Source organism: Eretmochelys imbricata, chromosome 6 (genome assembly GCF_965152235.1).
Source record: "Eretmochelys imbricata isolate rEreImb1 chromosome 6, rEreImb1.hap1, whole genome shotgun sequence".
Classification (NCBI taxonomy): Eukaryota; Metazoa; Chordata; order Testudines; family Cheloniidae; genus Eretmochelys; species Eretmochelys imbricata.
Window position 1 is genome coordinate 46,431,877 of NC_135577.1, and position 16,900 is coordinate 46,448,776.

The 16,900-nt window shown below is 39.9% G+C and overlaps 1 protein-coding gene across 1 annotated transcript in view; it reads right to left on the reverse strand.

Annotated features, from left to right (window-relative positions):
* The window catches only part of GAS2 (growth arrest specific 2), a 118,055-nt gene that overhangs the window by 65,997 nt on the left and 35,158 nt on the right, over positions 1-16,900 (reverse strand). The window contains exon 3 of the mRNA XM_077820136.1: positions 5,824-5,965. Within this exon, the coding sequence (XP_077676262.1) occupies positions 5,824-5,965 (142 nt within the window). The remainder of the gene's footprint in view (positions 1-5,823; positions 5,966-16,900) is intronic.

Consider the following 16,900-nt stretch of genomic DNA (forward strand, 5'->3'; position numbering starts at 1 on the left):
TCATTTGAAAAAGAGTGGCATAGTCATCGATTTTAATTTTGTTTTTACTTTCTTTTAAATGTGAAATTTGAGCAAATACTAAGAGTATTACAAAGAAAAAACTGCTCTATATTGTGCATATAAAAATGTAAGCAATAAATATTTGCTTGCTATTTTTGACAGCAGTGAAAAAGCAATATTAGAATGGAGAACATAGAAGTCTGCATTTTACTCTACACTAACATTAAAACAATGCAGACCACTGTTTAGAGAACCTACTCTACTAAAGGGTGATCATCGTATTGCATCAAAATAAGTCAATGTCAGATATCACACACACAAAAACAGAATATACAAGCACAATGGATGAATAGAACAATACCATCAAACACGCCTAAAACAAATCACACACAGCATGCTGGCACAGTTAATGGCAAACCCTCGTCTTGCTGTGTAGATTCTTTTCGAAGAAATAGATGAAGAATATTCTTTGGCTCCACATCCTATAACCATCCAATAACATTAGAGTATAGACACAGTCATTGTTAACAAAAAGTCCTTAACTTTCTTAACTATGTGAATCAGGCTGAATTCTATCATTCTTACCCTGGCAAAACTCCTACTGAGGCCAATGGGAGTTTTTCCAGTGTACAACATTCTTCAGGTCTAAGCCCCATACCAAAATAACCTCAGTATTGAATGCAAACTTCTTCTAGTAAATTGCATTATCATAGTCTCATGGATCCACTGGCCTAAATCCCTGCACAGGGGAACTTCTGCAGGATGTTGCAGGTGCAAATGCTACTACAACCCATGGACTGCAACACTCACTATTTTGCCTATAGGACAAAAATTTGGGCCATAGATAAGGTTGTTGCTGGTAAGTAATTTTAATCCCATATTCTTTAGATATGCTGTTTGTGAAAGACGTGAATGAAAGGGACACTATATTGGAACACCCATGCTGAGGAAGATGCATCCCCCCTCTTGTGCAACTGCATTGGGGCTGGGTCATAGTGATACTGGTCAGTTGGGGCTGACCATTGGGACTGGTCACTTGTAGTACTCAGGACTGTTCCACGCTAGTGTTAATACTGCTGATTTGGTAGAGGGTTGAGGGAAGGGAGGAATGTGGTGTGAGAAAGAGATGACACTGGTAGTTCCTAGGTCTTGAGACAGGTGCATCAGTCCCCTCTACTGCTAGAGACATTATGCCTGATTCTTTCCTGCCTTGTGCAGTCATACGTGTGCATAGTAAGTGCAAAGTGAGTATGACATAGTATCATTGAGCTCTAGTAGCATTTTATACCCACTCTACATGGGTGTAACTAACTACATAAGGGGAAAGGCAATGGAGAACGAGACCTATTGGGTCAGCCTGAGGCACAAGGGCCCCAGAGTTCCCATTGAAATGAGGCAGCTCGCTTCACAGACTCTTTTGTAGTGAAACAATGTAAGTCTAAAAAGGTCTAAAAAGGTCTAAAAGTGTCTCATTTGATGATAAATTACTAAAGAGCAAACTATTTTATGAAGAGTAATGAGCTAGATTCTGTTCTCCATCACTCTGGAGTAAATCAGAACTGACTTCTCCAACTCACACTGGTGTGAATGGGTGAGATCAGGATTAGGTCCAGTGTGTACACACACTATTTACACACTTCAGGATTTATACCCTTTAAGGACCTCTGTAAAATCAAGTTGCTTGATGACATGATAATTGTACTTGCAAAAATAAATAGAATGCATCGTTTCTTCTGCTTCCTTACCAAACATCCTGCATTCTTACCTCAGTCCCACAGGTGCTGAGCACTCTGGCCTTGCTCCAACAGAGCACTTAAGCTTGTACTTATCCTTTAAGCACAAGAGCAATAGCTTTAAAAATATACAAGAAGTCTGAGGGGAGAAGTGTAGGCGGCAGTGGTAATCCATTTGGATGTATGTCTTCAGAGAACAAATCCCTAGAAGTCAATTGTTTTCTTTTTACAAATATACTCCTAAGAAGATTCCTATGCAATGGACAAATGCGGACCCTGGTGTAGGTAAAAGTTCAGACTTTCACATGGACCTGAAGACAAGGGGTGATATCCGGGGGACTATTCATGTGCTTAAATACCTTACTGGATCAGGTCCAGAATGCTCAGTACCTTGCAGAATTGAGGCCTCCCTAACTCCCAAAATTCCTGTTCACATCAATAGTGTGTAGCTCTTTGAGGAAGTGATTATATCTGCTTCTGTGTTTATACAGTGCCCAGTTCTGAGGGAGGATATCTGTGAGTGATTATAGTCTAAGAAATGATCATAATGGGGGCTTTGGATGCACAGGGAGTACATATTTGTGCCACTGTTATGATTTCCATGATTTATTAAATGATTTTTCCTCCCTCAAGGAGGAGGATCCAAATTTAATAAAAGTAATAATAAAATTTATATTATCATTACTATTATTTATCAAATATGTCCCCAGTTTTATTCCCTCCTGCAAGGGACTCAGGGCATTTTCCCATTATTTCATCATAAATTATTTAAACATTTTCAACAACTCAACAGAAACATTATGAAAAACATCCTCATAAAATCAGACACAGCAAAAACAGAAAATTAGAGCAAGAGCCTTAGATTTAAATAGGACAAGGACAGGGAAATATTCTAAATATAGATGTAACAGTGGTTCTAATTAATTAAAGCAGGTTTTATATACCATAGGCAGGCAAGCAAGATAATAAAGAAGAGAGAGGACGCAATCAGGTAGACTAAGACCAATAAACTGAGGACCATGGAGACTAGATGAGCAAACATTTGCTGTACCACTGACAATTTACACAGGTTTTACACATCAATTTGGTTTATTACAAAAACAAACAAACAAACCAAAAAACCTATTACCTTAGTAACCACCCCATCTTCAGAGCTATGCAGTCTCAAAGACACAAAGATCTTTCATAAAGCAATGCAAACACCAGTATGTCATGTGCAGACATAACTCATCACTTTTATATTTCTTAGTTTCACTGAATTTTTATTTGCTGTCTAGAGGGAAAGTGAATGTAAAGGTCTATAACTGCAGTTGTTATTTCTACTGCATTGGCCTCAAAGGCCCTAATCAGGATAAAGATCCCATTGTGCTAAGAGCTCCAGCAAAAAGCAGGTAAAAATACCAATTCTCATTGCTTGAAGCTCTATAATTAAACGAACACCATCAACCTGTGATCTAGACCATTTCAGAAAAGGAGCTCATATTAGTTTCAGGTCCTACATCTGACACTGAGTCACCACTCAGTTCTTCCAAGTGTTCTATCCATTAGCATGGATATCTTGCTAGACACCAATACTCAAAAAGAGGGGGGGAAAAAACCACCACCAACAGCAAAACTTGTTTTTAACAGACCTCTCAACCAGTCAACAAAAATGAGTTGCTTAATCAAGTTCTTCTAATAAAAGTTGATCTGACTTGTACTTGATATATTCAGGAATACTTTACCTTCCTTTCTTAAGAGCGGAAGTTGTGCAATAAGGAAGGTATCTTGTACTTGTATTTCAGTGGAATTGGAAGGGGCAGAGCAGGCAGCCAATGGCAGCACTGTGTCTGTGAGCCGGCAGTGGTGGGGTGGAGGAAGGGAGATAGTATCCAGGGACTTACTCTTCACACAGATAATAGAATAGCCACAGATCCAGCTGTCGATCTCACAATATCCATACATTTAGGGGTCTATTCCTCTTGCTCCCTCAAGCGCTTGCAAACCCTTCTGTCTCAGATATTCCACAGCTTCAGAGCTTTGGAAGTGTGATCATTCTGTTTGCCTTCCATGTGATTTTTTTCATGGGAGAAGGATGATCAACCCAAAAATACAATTAACCTACATAAAACGTGATAAGATACAATCCACATATCTTCAAAGCAATATCCTCAAAACTGGTATTTGTCAACACATGCTAAATTCTTCTCTGCCAAACGTTTTCCCCCAAAGGATACACAACAGTTCTGTGTATTAAACAAAACAGCGTAAGAATAGAACAGATCAAGTGAAAAGTGAAGCAAAATCCTTTCACAAATAATAGTGCTCAAAAAGCATAACACTAGAACAGAAGGGGAACAGATCAGTTGCAACAGAGATAAGGCTTTACTTATACAGTCAAAGATCTTTTGAGGAACTGAATACAGAAGCCTCTTGATGCATTACAGTGTGTTCATTTATCCTCAGTAGAAACAGATTAGTCTCATCAAAACAGCTTTAGGCTTTTATCCGAGTTCAGATCACAAGCAAACAATCGATTCTCTTCATCTTGTGTTTTCTACTGAAATGCAATCTTGAGGCAAAAAGTTGTCCTACATTTTCTTTCAAAAGAGAAGAGTAATAGGTATGAAGCATTATTAGGATGATGATTTAGCTGAAATAGTCCATTCTTGTAGTGGAGCAGCTGCCGGCACGAGTGTTGAATATCACTCTCCTCCTCAACTGCCTAGAGGAATCAGCTGAAAAGAAGTCAGTGTGGGACGGGGAGAAGAATTTCATATTCTCTCCCTTCCTGAGATATACCTACCAAATCTGTGGTATAATGGTGAATTTCCTGCAGCCAAAACTGTGAGCACATTTGGACCCTACTCTCCAGAGACAGAAAGAATCATCTTGTTTGGTGAACTAAGGAGCAAGAATTTCAGGCCATTCTAATATTAGGGATCTGTACAATTAAAAAAATGTACCTAGCATAAAATAAATCTTTGTGCAGGGGGCAAATACAAAGCCCGTGTACCTCTTAAGTCCAGCGTATGTGGGATTTAAGTGGTGCATAGGTCTTGTGCCCATCCCTTGCAGGGGGGTGCAAGCAGACTCAGGAGCTAGCACAGTATTTTCTTCCCCCTGATTTCTGTCACAGCTGCTTTTTTTAGTTTTACATTATTTTATTAGTAGTAGTATTATTACTATATCTATTACTACAAGATGAAACTCAGTTGTACTTTACTGCAGGTTGCAAGCAGTGTCTAAACTTTAATGGATCTTGGTCCTGGTGCTTAATTAATTAAAATTTTCTGACCAATGATAAAGTTCTAGTTCAGAAACAGATTTTTTTTCTTTTACACGAACCACAATATCATGGAGGAATTTGGTCATTAATAACTACTATGTATCTAAAAATGGCATGGTCTCACATATGTAGATATTAAAATATGACTAATTTTGAACATTCCATTGCATGCTCTTATGCTTATAAGTGTCTGTCCAGATGCACCCACTTGCCCCCCTGGCACTCCATCAGGTTAGCAGTAAGTGGTGAGATCCAAAGCTCAAGACGGCTGTGGCCCAGCCAGGATATCACTGATAGGGAACTGCCCTTTTAAAGATTCCCCCTTCCCCATTGGGTAGCAGTGGCTTAGGGCACTAGAGTGTCTAGTGCCATCACTGACTGTGCAGTTCTTATTCAAACTGAATTGCCAGTGAAATAAATAGGAATTTTGACTGATTAAGGGCCACAGGTTAAGTGCCTGCAATACATTAAGCAACTTTATTTCCAGGTTTTAAAAACACTGTGTTGGTATTTTTCTTCCTAGTCATCTGTTTTTTTAAAAAAATGAATATAGTATTTTGAAATGCTATTTAATCACCTTTAGTAGATCACACTATACTTCTAACATATGTAACAAGGCACGTATGAAAGTTAACCATCTGCAAAATGTCCACCTGGACCACAAAGATATTCAGTAGCCAATCAATTTTAAACAGCAGTGCTTTTGCCTTATTGGTTTAATCCAACTCCCATTAAAATCAGTGGTAGCACAACTGACCTTTTAGTAGACACTATAAAAGCAGAATTTTAACATTGTCAATTACCATATAAGCAAGTACGTACCCAAGCCTTCTGATTCAAATAGGCATGTGTCGTCCACCCCCACATCTCTGCACCAGGATAAGAAATTTGCTGTGTTGTCTCGTGCAAAAAAAGACCCTGAAGGAGCATTGGCTTTGCATGGAATCTTCCGCACTGGCAGGGTCTATAAAAATAAAACAAAACCCCCTCATTCTAGGTATATGATATTTGGAAGGGCAGTATTTGTACCTAGGGAACATGAAATCACATCATGCAGGTACAGCATAGATATATATGTATTGGGTCAACGGTCACTCTTGCTCACTCCCTCAAGAATTACAGCCAAAGATAAATAAATAGTACAATCTATCTGGCACAAAAGTATTCGCCTGGCAGAGCTTTTAAAAGTACGAAGAGATCGACCCAAGATGTGAAGTTTGGATCTGGATCAGTACTAGAACTTTCCCCAAGTTTGGGAGCTTGGAATCCAGTGTTTTGGTTCAGCTAATGGAATAAGAAGTCAGCTGTTAAGTAAGGATCCAGATTTGGATCTGAACTTCCCCCAAATTTGGGGCGGATTGCAGTCATTTTTAAAGGTAACAATACAGTTTTGAAAATACTGTATTCACATCTTTCATTAGTAACCAAGAAACACCTTAGGAACAGGGGTAGCAATGCATGTGCTAGAGTCTTTGGGACTGTAAAATTCTGAACAGCTGACTTTCCAAGCCCATTGAGTAAAGCACACACTATCATCCCGTACTTACAAAATCAAGGACTAGGACACAGCCAGATTCTCAGATCAATGATACCAGAGTAATTCTAACTAAACACTGATTCCAAGGAAGATACTCCAGATTTAGTCAGGTATAACTGAGAGCAGAATCTGGTCCAAACAGAATGACTAGCACAGAAAAACTGAGGGAGTGTTGTACCCTAGTTGCATTTGCAAGAGATACATGCAAAGCTGCTATCAATAATTTTAATTTTCATGTAAAGCTCATTTTTATGGTGTCAAAAGCTATATCTGCCAGAGAAGGCCAAATAAGCTGAGAAGTGACCATTGTTACCCCATAACTTTTCAATGTTGCCCCATCACTGAGAAATTCAGACCTCGAAATTGTTTTTATTGTGCAGCTTTGCCATTAAAGTGATTTGATCTGCTTCTGTTCTGGAGCTAGTTGTTAGATCCAATAGCCATTAACTAAAGAACTGAGAAAATGCAAATGGTGTCTGTAGCAGTTTCCAGTTCTATGTCCAAAAGTTAGTATCAACAGTCCAAATAATTCTTGAAAGCATCACATAAAATACTGCAAGAAAAAAAATCAAATGACTTTAGAAGGCTTTCACCTGACCCCCAGCTGCTGGCAGCACACTAATTACAGGATTTAGGAACAGCTGGCTTATGCGGGACAGTCAGGAGGGTGAGGGGGGTGGGAAATTAAACACTTATCTTACTAAAGTTACTTGCAAGACTTCCATTGACTTCACCAAGACTAGGATTTGGCCCAATCTTTAGGAAAAAACTCTATAAAGAACTGAGATGCAGTTTGTATAAAATATGTTACACAGCAGTAGTGTATAATCAAGATAATGCACCCAATTATTTGTTCTAATATGACCTCTTTGTGCTGCCCCAAAAGTACAAAGAAGCCATAAAGCTAGCCTAACTAGCCAATTCACAGTTTTTGCAAGATGTCTGCCCCTGCAAAACTGCCTCCTGGACTGTAGCCTAGAGCATGCTGCTATGCTCCAGAAATGCCCAGCTCCAGACACATCCACTAAGTGACAGGTACAGCTAGGAGTAACTCCGTAGCTGTGGGACTGAATAGGGAGAGGAGTGGTATAAAGGCCACATATATCCATGTTCCTACATGTCAGCTCCTGGGGTCCTGTGGCAAGCACAGTTTAGCTGAATTCAAGAATTAGGCCCAATAATTTTGAGTTATACAGTTTTGAAAAAAGGAATTATTCCTTTTGTTAAGGACCAAAGGACGTAGTGTAGAACAGTGCAACTTCCCAAATACCATTAGTTTCACTAGTTTATTTTAAATAGTGAAAGGCATTGGAATATAGGTTTTAAGAAAAAAATTATTACTGATGCTGATGACACTCACCTATATATCTCATTCTGAATTGATGGAACCACTGCTGCTACTAAAATGGCAGAATGCCTACAGGAAATTTGCTCTTGGATGAAAAGCAGCTGGCTCAAACTGAACCCAGGCAAAGCTGAAGTGATGCAGGTCAGAAAGGGGAAACACTTTGAAGATCTAGCCAAAATTCTGTCTCCACCTTCCAACGAAGCCATACAGCCCCATTCATCAAAGTGGTGTGAAGCCTTAGGGTCTTGTTCGACTCCTCACTAAACTTAGATGATCAGGGAGCATCAGTTTCCCAAAATGCCTCCTTTCACCTCCAGCTTGCCAGGAAACTTCATCCCTTCCTCCCAGATGAGGACCTGGCTACAATGAGCCATGCATTTATCATCTCCAGGCTGGATTACTGTAACTTGCTTTATCTGAAGCTGAAGAGAATGCTCAGGTTCCAACTGGTACAGAATGAGGCTGCCCGCCTACTCTATGGCTCAGCCCCCATGAGCAAATAAGGCCTGTGCTCAAGTCCCTCCACTGGCTCCCAAACAGCATCCAATACCAGTTTAAGACCATGGTCCTAATTTCCAAGGCAATTAATGGATCAAAGCCCAGGCATACCACAGACTGAATATTTATCTATGAACCCTCAAACAGCTGTGCTCCTCTGGAATAATGCAGATCTCAAAGTCCAGTACAAAGCACGTGAAAGCTGAAGACAAAGTATTCTTGGTCAAGGAGGCTTAGGTCTGGAACAATTTTCCACAGAAGATCAGGTGAATCCAGAATCTGACCATCTTTAGGAAATATTGCCAAGCCTTCCTCTTTGAGAAAACTTTTACCACCATAAGAAATACTCACTGCTTGAACTCCCCTTTTATTCCCAAACTCCTCTCAACCCTCCCAAAAAACCTACGCCAAGCAAAAGTCTGACACCATAAAAGAAGTTACAGAGACTTTCTGAAGTCCTCTAGGGACTTTCCTAATGCTGTTGATTTTACATGCAGGGCTCTTAAATAATATGATGATGTGTGGCAGTATAAAACTCTAAGATCAATAGAGAGTTTTGCCAGCTCCTGATTTTATTGCAAGTCTGTTGATATTTGGTGTTTTTTCTTAAAGCTCCAGTCCCAAGAGTGAGGTGTGAATTATGTGCGAATCTCAACTTTTTAATTTTTAAGTAGGTTTCTAGCCCTTGTGGGTACAGAGAAAAACTTTAAAAAGTGAACAACAGAGACAAACACATGAGGCAAATAAAAAAAGAAACACATCATTTATTATTTTTTAAAAAAATCTTTTCATTTTTAAGCCAATTTCATTATTTGGGGAACTTGTCTCATAATTTTGTACAAAGGGGTTGGCAATACCAAGGATACAATACATAAGGCTTGATCTCATGGAGTAAGAGCAGAGCAGATATGGAGGGTGGAAAAATACTCTTGAATTTAAGTAATAGTTTGTTGATCACTGTTTGAAATCCTTCCCAGTCCTCCTAGCTCTCCCCCTTCACCCCACCACTAATGTTTTTCCCTTCCATTCTGTCTTAGGTTCCCATACTGAGAAGTGCTGAGTTGAAGTCAATAGAAGTTCCTCTTCATAGGATTGGGCTTTAACAATATTAACAATTAGCACTAGTCAGGTTTCTAGAGTAATACCTTCTTCATATCAGAACAATCTCAAAGAGTGAGTGAGCATCAGTATCCTGAGGCAATTTCACACTTTAAAACACTGACTGCTTCGCCTTTTCAATTGAGTTCTCCTTCGTGACCTACACCCTTCTTGGTGTTGTATTGAAGCATTCATTCATCTTAACCCAATCCTGCACTCCTTCCTCAGGTGAACTCTCAGTGAATGAGAATTTCATTGGAATAAAAAAAGTACAGAGCTTTCAAAGGAAAAACAACAATACAAAAGAAAGCTAATCAAAAATCAGTGGTAGTTTTATCAGAATAAGGATTCAGGGCCAGGCTATGCCCTTCAGAAAGCCACCAAAATAGAGAGAAATCTTGAGTTTTATGGAACTGAGTCCTTGATGGTGATAGTTCTCCTTATGAATACAAATTATACCACTGTTTCACTCAATATCATTTCCATCAGACACACACTGGTCCCAAATCTGACCTCACACTGCTGCAAATCAGGAGTAATTAATGGAATCGGCAGAGTTAAAATAATGCAAGACAGTGTAATGAGTTTAGAAATTGGCCCAATGTCTTATCATACTTTTTTACTATAATCAAACCTTTGAAACATATGTTGTTAATTTACAATAGCTCCAATATATGCGTGAATTCGAAAATGTGGTGTTTGGCAACATTATTCATTCATTTGACTCACTAGACCATATATCCCCCAAAACCCAGTCTGATGCTGCTATGTGAGCCTATTGACACAGAGCCAGATCAGCTGATGTAATTGAAGCTAAAGGAGAGAAGTCAGTTACATCACTTGAGGATCTGTCCCATAGTGTCCCTATAGATATGTGGATGATCATTTTACTCAGTTAGTTGTGACATTAAGAAGATCAGATGAACTCACCTCACAAAATCTGGATACCTTCTCATTTTAAAATCACTTTAGGTGCGTAATAACTTCATGCAAGACTAATTTAAGAACCAAACCTTGGTTGACTCCCACCCCTTGGTAGGTAATTAAGAAGGTGGTGTGCACAAAGTTTCCTCCTTTCAATACCTGGGATAGGAGCCAGCCAGGATTGCAATCCCTGTGCTAAGAGCCTCCTGAGTGTTTACTATCCCAAAGAGGGTGGGAAAGAGTCAGAGCTTCTACACTGAGCGCAGAGCTGAGTAGGTGTGAAGGAGAGCATGCTGCACATGAAGAAGGAGAGTGAAGCATACATGATACCTTTTGTGCCAGGGATCTCAGGGAGGCATTATGCGTTGCTGAGGCACAGTGTCTTCCAGAGCTCTCATGTAGAGTATTGTGGCTCTGCATCGTCACCAACACATGGTGTCACCAACACAATCTGACTCTAAACGTTCTGTTTCTGTGTCTCCTACTTTAAGTAGATGGCAAAGCCTGGATATAGAAATGTAATTGAGTATGGCCATTCAGTAATGTATCAGGCCCATACTGGGTTCGTTTCAGTACATAATGTTTATTTAATGTGCTACCCATAAATTAAATATATTCACCTTAACAATTGAGTCTTCCCCTTAACTGTATCAGTCAAGCGAGTTTCACTGTGAAAGAGATATTTGCACGAAGCTAGCAAAATCTCTTACTTTTATAATGATTAAGACTTCTAGATTACACAATTTATATGAAGATCTACTGAAGGCAAATTGCAAAAGTGTCTAGGTTCCTGAACTATTAAGCTTGTCTGACTGCTATGTTATCGAGTCTAACCAAAAGACATCTTGCCAATGTCACTGACAGGTAGCCTGAACAAGTATGAAATCAGAAGTGGCAATGGCAGGTAAACACAAAACATGTGCTAGATTGGTGGTCGGGAGGGTGGGGGGTGTTTTGCTTTATAAATAATTCATGGCCTCCCTTCTATTTACTCAGATGACAGAACTTATCAGTACAAACGATATCACTGTCAAAAATGCTTAAAATAAGACTACAGAACAGCAAAGTACCATTCAGCCTAAGCTATCTTACATGCTAAAGAACTATATCATGCATTGAATATATATCACACTATATTCTACCCCATTTCCCACAAACTTAGGGCCCAATCCTGCTCCCACTGAAGCCAACCGCAAAATACCCTTTCATTTCAATTACAGGAGGATTGGGCCAATTCTGAAGAATCGCAAGGGGATACCAATATTTTCTTAACACCTGATACAATTCCCTGCCTCCTTTTAAAAATAAGCCTTTTTTTAGTATTATTATTTTCAAATCTATTACTGTAAGACCCAACTCTAAAACACATGAAAGTTCTTATTAAAGACAGGTTTTATGCTCAAATATTCTTTACTGATTTGTTTAAATGGCTTGAATGTCTCAAAAGTGTTTTGTAACAGATCATTCAGAAATAATTAGGTTTCCATATGGCAAGAGTGACTTTTGTTGACATAGTATAGTATATCCACTGTTACTTTGAAACAGCAGTGCCCACAATTACTCCTATCAAATATCACGAAAACAGGTCCCCAGTTACACTCTTTTTACAGTCTTGTCTTGTTGATGTACATACATGTGGTTTAATGCAGGATGTGAAAGTGTGAGTGAAACAGATGACGTAATCCTGGAAAAATGCTGTTAGGTTCACTTCTATACCCCAGAGGGTCTCTGTTTCACTGTGCTGTGAAATCCCATGGAAAAAGAAATGTATTTTTATACTTTTTTTTCCAGAATGAGATCCATAAATAAATGTTGTTGTGTTTTGTTTTGTTTCTAAAAAACTATTTTCTTTAAGCAGACTCAAAGCAGGTTTGAAGGCTTCTGATAATGGCTACATTCCTTTTATTCTCTCCCCCATTTTTGCCACAAAGTACAGGGAATATATGAAGCCATTTTTAATGCTAAAAAAGGGGGTTATAGCTGGCTAGGCACTTCCGCAAAAAGTTCTGTTATGTTCTGAATTACCTACAATATCGAAAAAGGGAAGAAAGAGGTATTGTTAAATACTGTAGTATTTACCCACAGATGTATACATCTATGATAGTTATTCAGCTAGTAAGGGATATGAATTCACACTCAAAGGAAACAACTAAAAAAACTCATTCCAAACCATTTCACTGTCTCAGCTTCGTATCTTCTTTCATTCTGCCCCTATATTTGGAACAGGCTCTCATTTCTTGTTCTGCAAGTACCACCTTCCTCCTTCTCAAACCCCTTAAAATACACTTTCTAGCCTAATATTTTGTCTGAATTAGTGTGTTATAGGCACGAAACACAAAAGCAGAGTTTTGCCATTGACTCATTGTGGCCAGGAGTTCTCCCCTTGTCCTTCATGAATTGGTGAAGTGTGAAATACACTTAAGGTTCAATTCTGAAAACACTTACTACCAAGTGTCATGGGTCCTGTCACAGAAGTAAGCCATGTGCCTAGCAGCGTGTGCAGGACAGGCCCCTTACTGTACTCCGTAAACAGGAAGGAATAATAAACTCCCTATGTGTGAATAATAAACAACACAAGTTAAAACCAGGCAACATTTATGCAGTTGCTATACTCCCATTCCCAAATGGTCTTCCTAAACCACCTTAGTCCCCATCCACAGCTCACAAAAATGTTGCCCCCAGTGCATTCCAATTGAGAGCTGGAAGAAAAAAAAATATGGTTCCAACTGCTGTATATTGGTACTGACCCTGAATTTGGCAGTTACATCTACAAGTGTAAGTGAGTATGAATTAAACACTGTCTAAATGATCAGAGAACAATCAGTGGGGTAAACAATCCTCTCTATCAAGCTGCACCCAGGTTCTTTTTTATTTGTTATTGTGCAGAGCACTTTCAAGAGGCACTAAACAGACTAACACCGCAAGAAACTATTAACTTTGACATAAAATTAAAGAGCTAGAACTAGCCATCATAACATCTCACATCACAAAAAGTGAAAGCCTCAATTAAAAAAAAAGTTAAAACCTGGGGCAGCTGTAGGTTAAGACCAATGGCCACTGGGAAAATCTTAAAAATGTAAGGCTGGAAGGGACCATGAGAGGTCATCTAGTTTAGTTCCTCAATGTTGAGGCAGGATCAAGTAAACTTACCTAGACCACCCCTGACAGGTGTTTGTCTAGTCTGTTCTTAAAAACTTCCGGTAATGGGGATTCCACAACCTCCTTTGGTAATCTATTCCAGTAACCGAGTATCAATTATAAACTTGCTATAATTAACAAGTTTTTCCTAGTATCTAACCTAAATCTCCCTTGTTATACATATAAGCCAATTAATTCTTGTCCTACCTATAGTGAACATGGACAATAATTGACAGCATCCTCTTTGAAAAGTCCTTCTCTCAATCTTTTTTTTTCTCAAGACTAAATTTGACCAGTTTTTTAAAACCTTTTATCACTTTTGTTGCTCTCTTGTGAACTCTCCCCATTTGTCTACATCTTTCTTAAAGTGTGGCACCCAAAACTGCACACAGCACTCCACCTGAAGCCTCACCAGCGCAGAGTAGAGCAGAACAATACTTCCCACATCTTACATATGACACTCCTGCTAATACACCCCAGAATTATATTTGCTTTTCCACAGCTGCATCACATTGCTGGCTCATGTTCAATTTGTGATCTAGTGTAACCTCCAGATCCTTTACTGAAGTACTGCGATCTAGCCATTTATTCCCCATTGTGTAGTTGTGCATTTGATTTTTTCCTTCCTAAATGTAGCCTTCTGCACTTCTCTACTGAATTTCATCTTGTTGACTTCAGATCATTTCTCCAATTTGTCAAGGTCTTTTTGAATTCTAATCTCGTTCTCCAAAGTGCGAGCAACCTCTCCCTGCTTGGTGTCATCTAACATTTTATAAACATATCCTCCATTTCATTATCCAAGTCATTAATGAAAATATTGACAAGCACTGGACTCAGGACAGACCCCTGCATGGCCCCACTAGATACGTCTCCCCCAGTTTAACAGTGAACCATTGATAACTATTGTTTGCGGATGTTTTTCAACCACTTGTACATCCATCTTATAGTAATTTCATCTAGACTACATTTCCCTAGTTTGTTTATGAGAATGTCCTGTGGGACTGGGTCAAAAGTCTTACTAAAATCAAGATATATTATGTCTATATCTTCTCCCTACCTCCATCCAAGAGCCCAGAAACCCTGACAAAGAAGGAAATTAGGTTGGTTTGGAATGATTTGTTCTTGGAAAATCTGATCTGGCTAGTTATCACACTATTAACCTCTAGGTGCTTACAAATTCATTGTTTGATAACTTGTTCCAGTACCTTTCCAGAAATTGAAGTTAAGATGTCTGGTCTAATTCCCCAAGTCCTCCTTTTTCCCCTTTCAAAGCTTGCAATCATGAGACCATTGATAAAATCACTGAACAAAAAATGGGACCAGGAAGAGTGCCCAGAACAATAGAAAAATGGCATTTTTTGTCAAAATACCAAAGAAAGGCAACCTAAGCAACTGTACTGACTGGTGAGGTGTTGCAAAGTCCTTTGCAGTATCATCTTAAGCAGAATAAGGGAAGAGGTTGAGACAAAGATAAGGAAGAGCAAGATGAATTTCAACCCAGAAGATCATGAGAAGATCACCACATTTCCACCCTAAAAATAATAATTGAAGAGAGCATTGATTGGCAAAAACCACTCATCATAAACTTCATAGACTAAGAGAGCATTTGACATCCTCCATTATGATTCACTCTGGAACACGCTGAAATGTTATGGTATGCCAACAAAAATAATTAACATCATCAAGTCTTCATATCAAGGTGCAGCGTGTATAGTTAAAGTAAATAGACATTTGAGTGAATGGTTTGACCTGGACTCTGGTGTCAAAGAAGGATGCATTCTCTCAACTCTCCTCTTTGGCATGGCCATTGCCTTTCATTATGAGAAAAAGTGCAGATGGATACAACGCAGGCATTGCATGTTTCAACAGAAGTACACTAGAAGGTTTAGCTTTTGCTGATGACATAGCTCTTCCAAGTGACAGCTCAATCAACTACAAACAAACTTGGTAAGACTGTTCAGAATTACTAAAGAGATGGGGTTAATGATCAGCTATGAAAAAAAAAAAAATCTAATGACAACCCAAGTGTAAGAGGCCAGCTGGCCTTTAAGGTAAGCCAGACACAGCCTTGCCTGTGACCTACCAGCTAGCCCCTGTGAGGATTTGTGGGATCTGAACCCGGGCCTGGGGGTGCTTCCACACCATCACCGGGCAGTGCTGGCAGAGCCACAGTAAACACACCTTACATCCTGGGAGACCAGTCACTCCAGGAAGTGCTGCCCATGGAAGAGATGCCCAGCATTCCCTTCCCTGGCCTCTGTTTGGCCTAGACATAATTTTAAGCCTGGAGGGAGTACTAAGAAGTTGTCTGTGCAACAAGGCAGATCCCTAACCTGCTGCTAAGACAGATGTCACCTTGTTCCTGGTCCCTGTCCTCTGGCCCTGCCCTCTGGTTCCTAGCTATTGACTCCATCTTGACCCTTGGTTACAGCCTCTGATTACCTCTGGCCTGACCATTGGCTCTGGTCCTGGATATTGACTCCAGCTTGGCTCTTGGCTCCAGACCTTGGCTACAAACTCTGGCTCGAACCTCAGGCCTGACCACCCATGGTGCTACCCACTGAACCTGACCATCCATGTCCCAGTTCTTGACAGCCCCAAGCTGATGGTGATATGGCAGGTTAATGATGATTAGTGACCCCAGCTGTGAAAGGGTCAGGAAAAGCCTATATTCACAGAGTGGAGAACTCAGAAAAGAGAGACAAGGAGAGAGGAGCCAGGAGAGTTCCCTCTCTTTGGGAAGGGCCTGGTGAAGTCAGTCTGGAGGAGACGCACAGGAAGCAGGTTAAGCTCCCATGAGGAAAGTCCTGAGATAGGACCTTGAAGGAGTAGGGAGATCCCTGAGGAAGCTGCCTCAGTACTGGGGCTGGGAGGCATTGGGGGGAAACTGGCTAGGAGGAAGTAGCATAGGTGACCAGAAGCAGAGAATCACAGTGCAGCCCAAGAGGGCAGAGAATTATCATATGGATATCTTTTTGGACTTTCAGCAGGATCTTTAGTTACCCCAGAAAGGGGATGAACTTAAGAAGAGAACAGATCTTCTGGCCAGGTCACAGAAAGACTCAGAGAGAGACAGGTCAGCACAGGGCTAAAAAGGTGGTAAAAATGCGGTGCAAGAGACAAGTCCCCCTACAACATAGTGACCTTACTCCACGGGACACTACAGCTGGTATGTGTACTACTTTACAGCCAACAACTCCCACTGCAAGCGTTATGTCAGAAGGCAAAGTAGTACAAGAGATGAGTCAATTCACATACCTTGGCAGTAATGTACAAATCATTGGGGATATCCGGAAGGAAATAATGACATGAACTGGCAAGGTGGCAGCTGCATTCACCAGCTTAGACAAAATTTG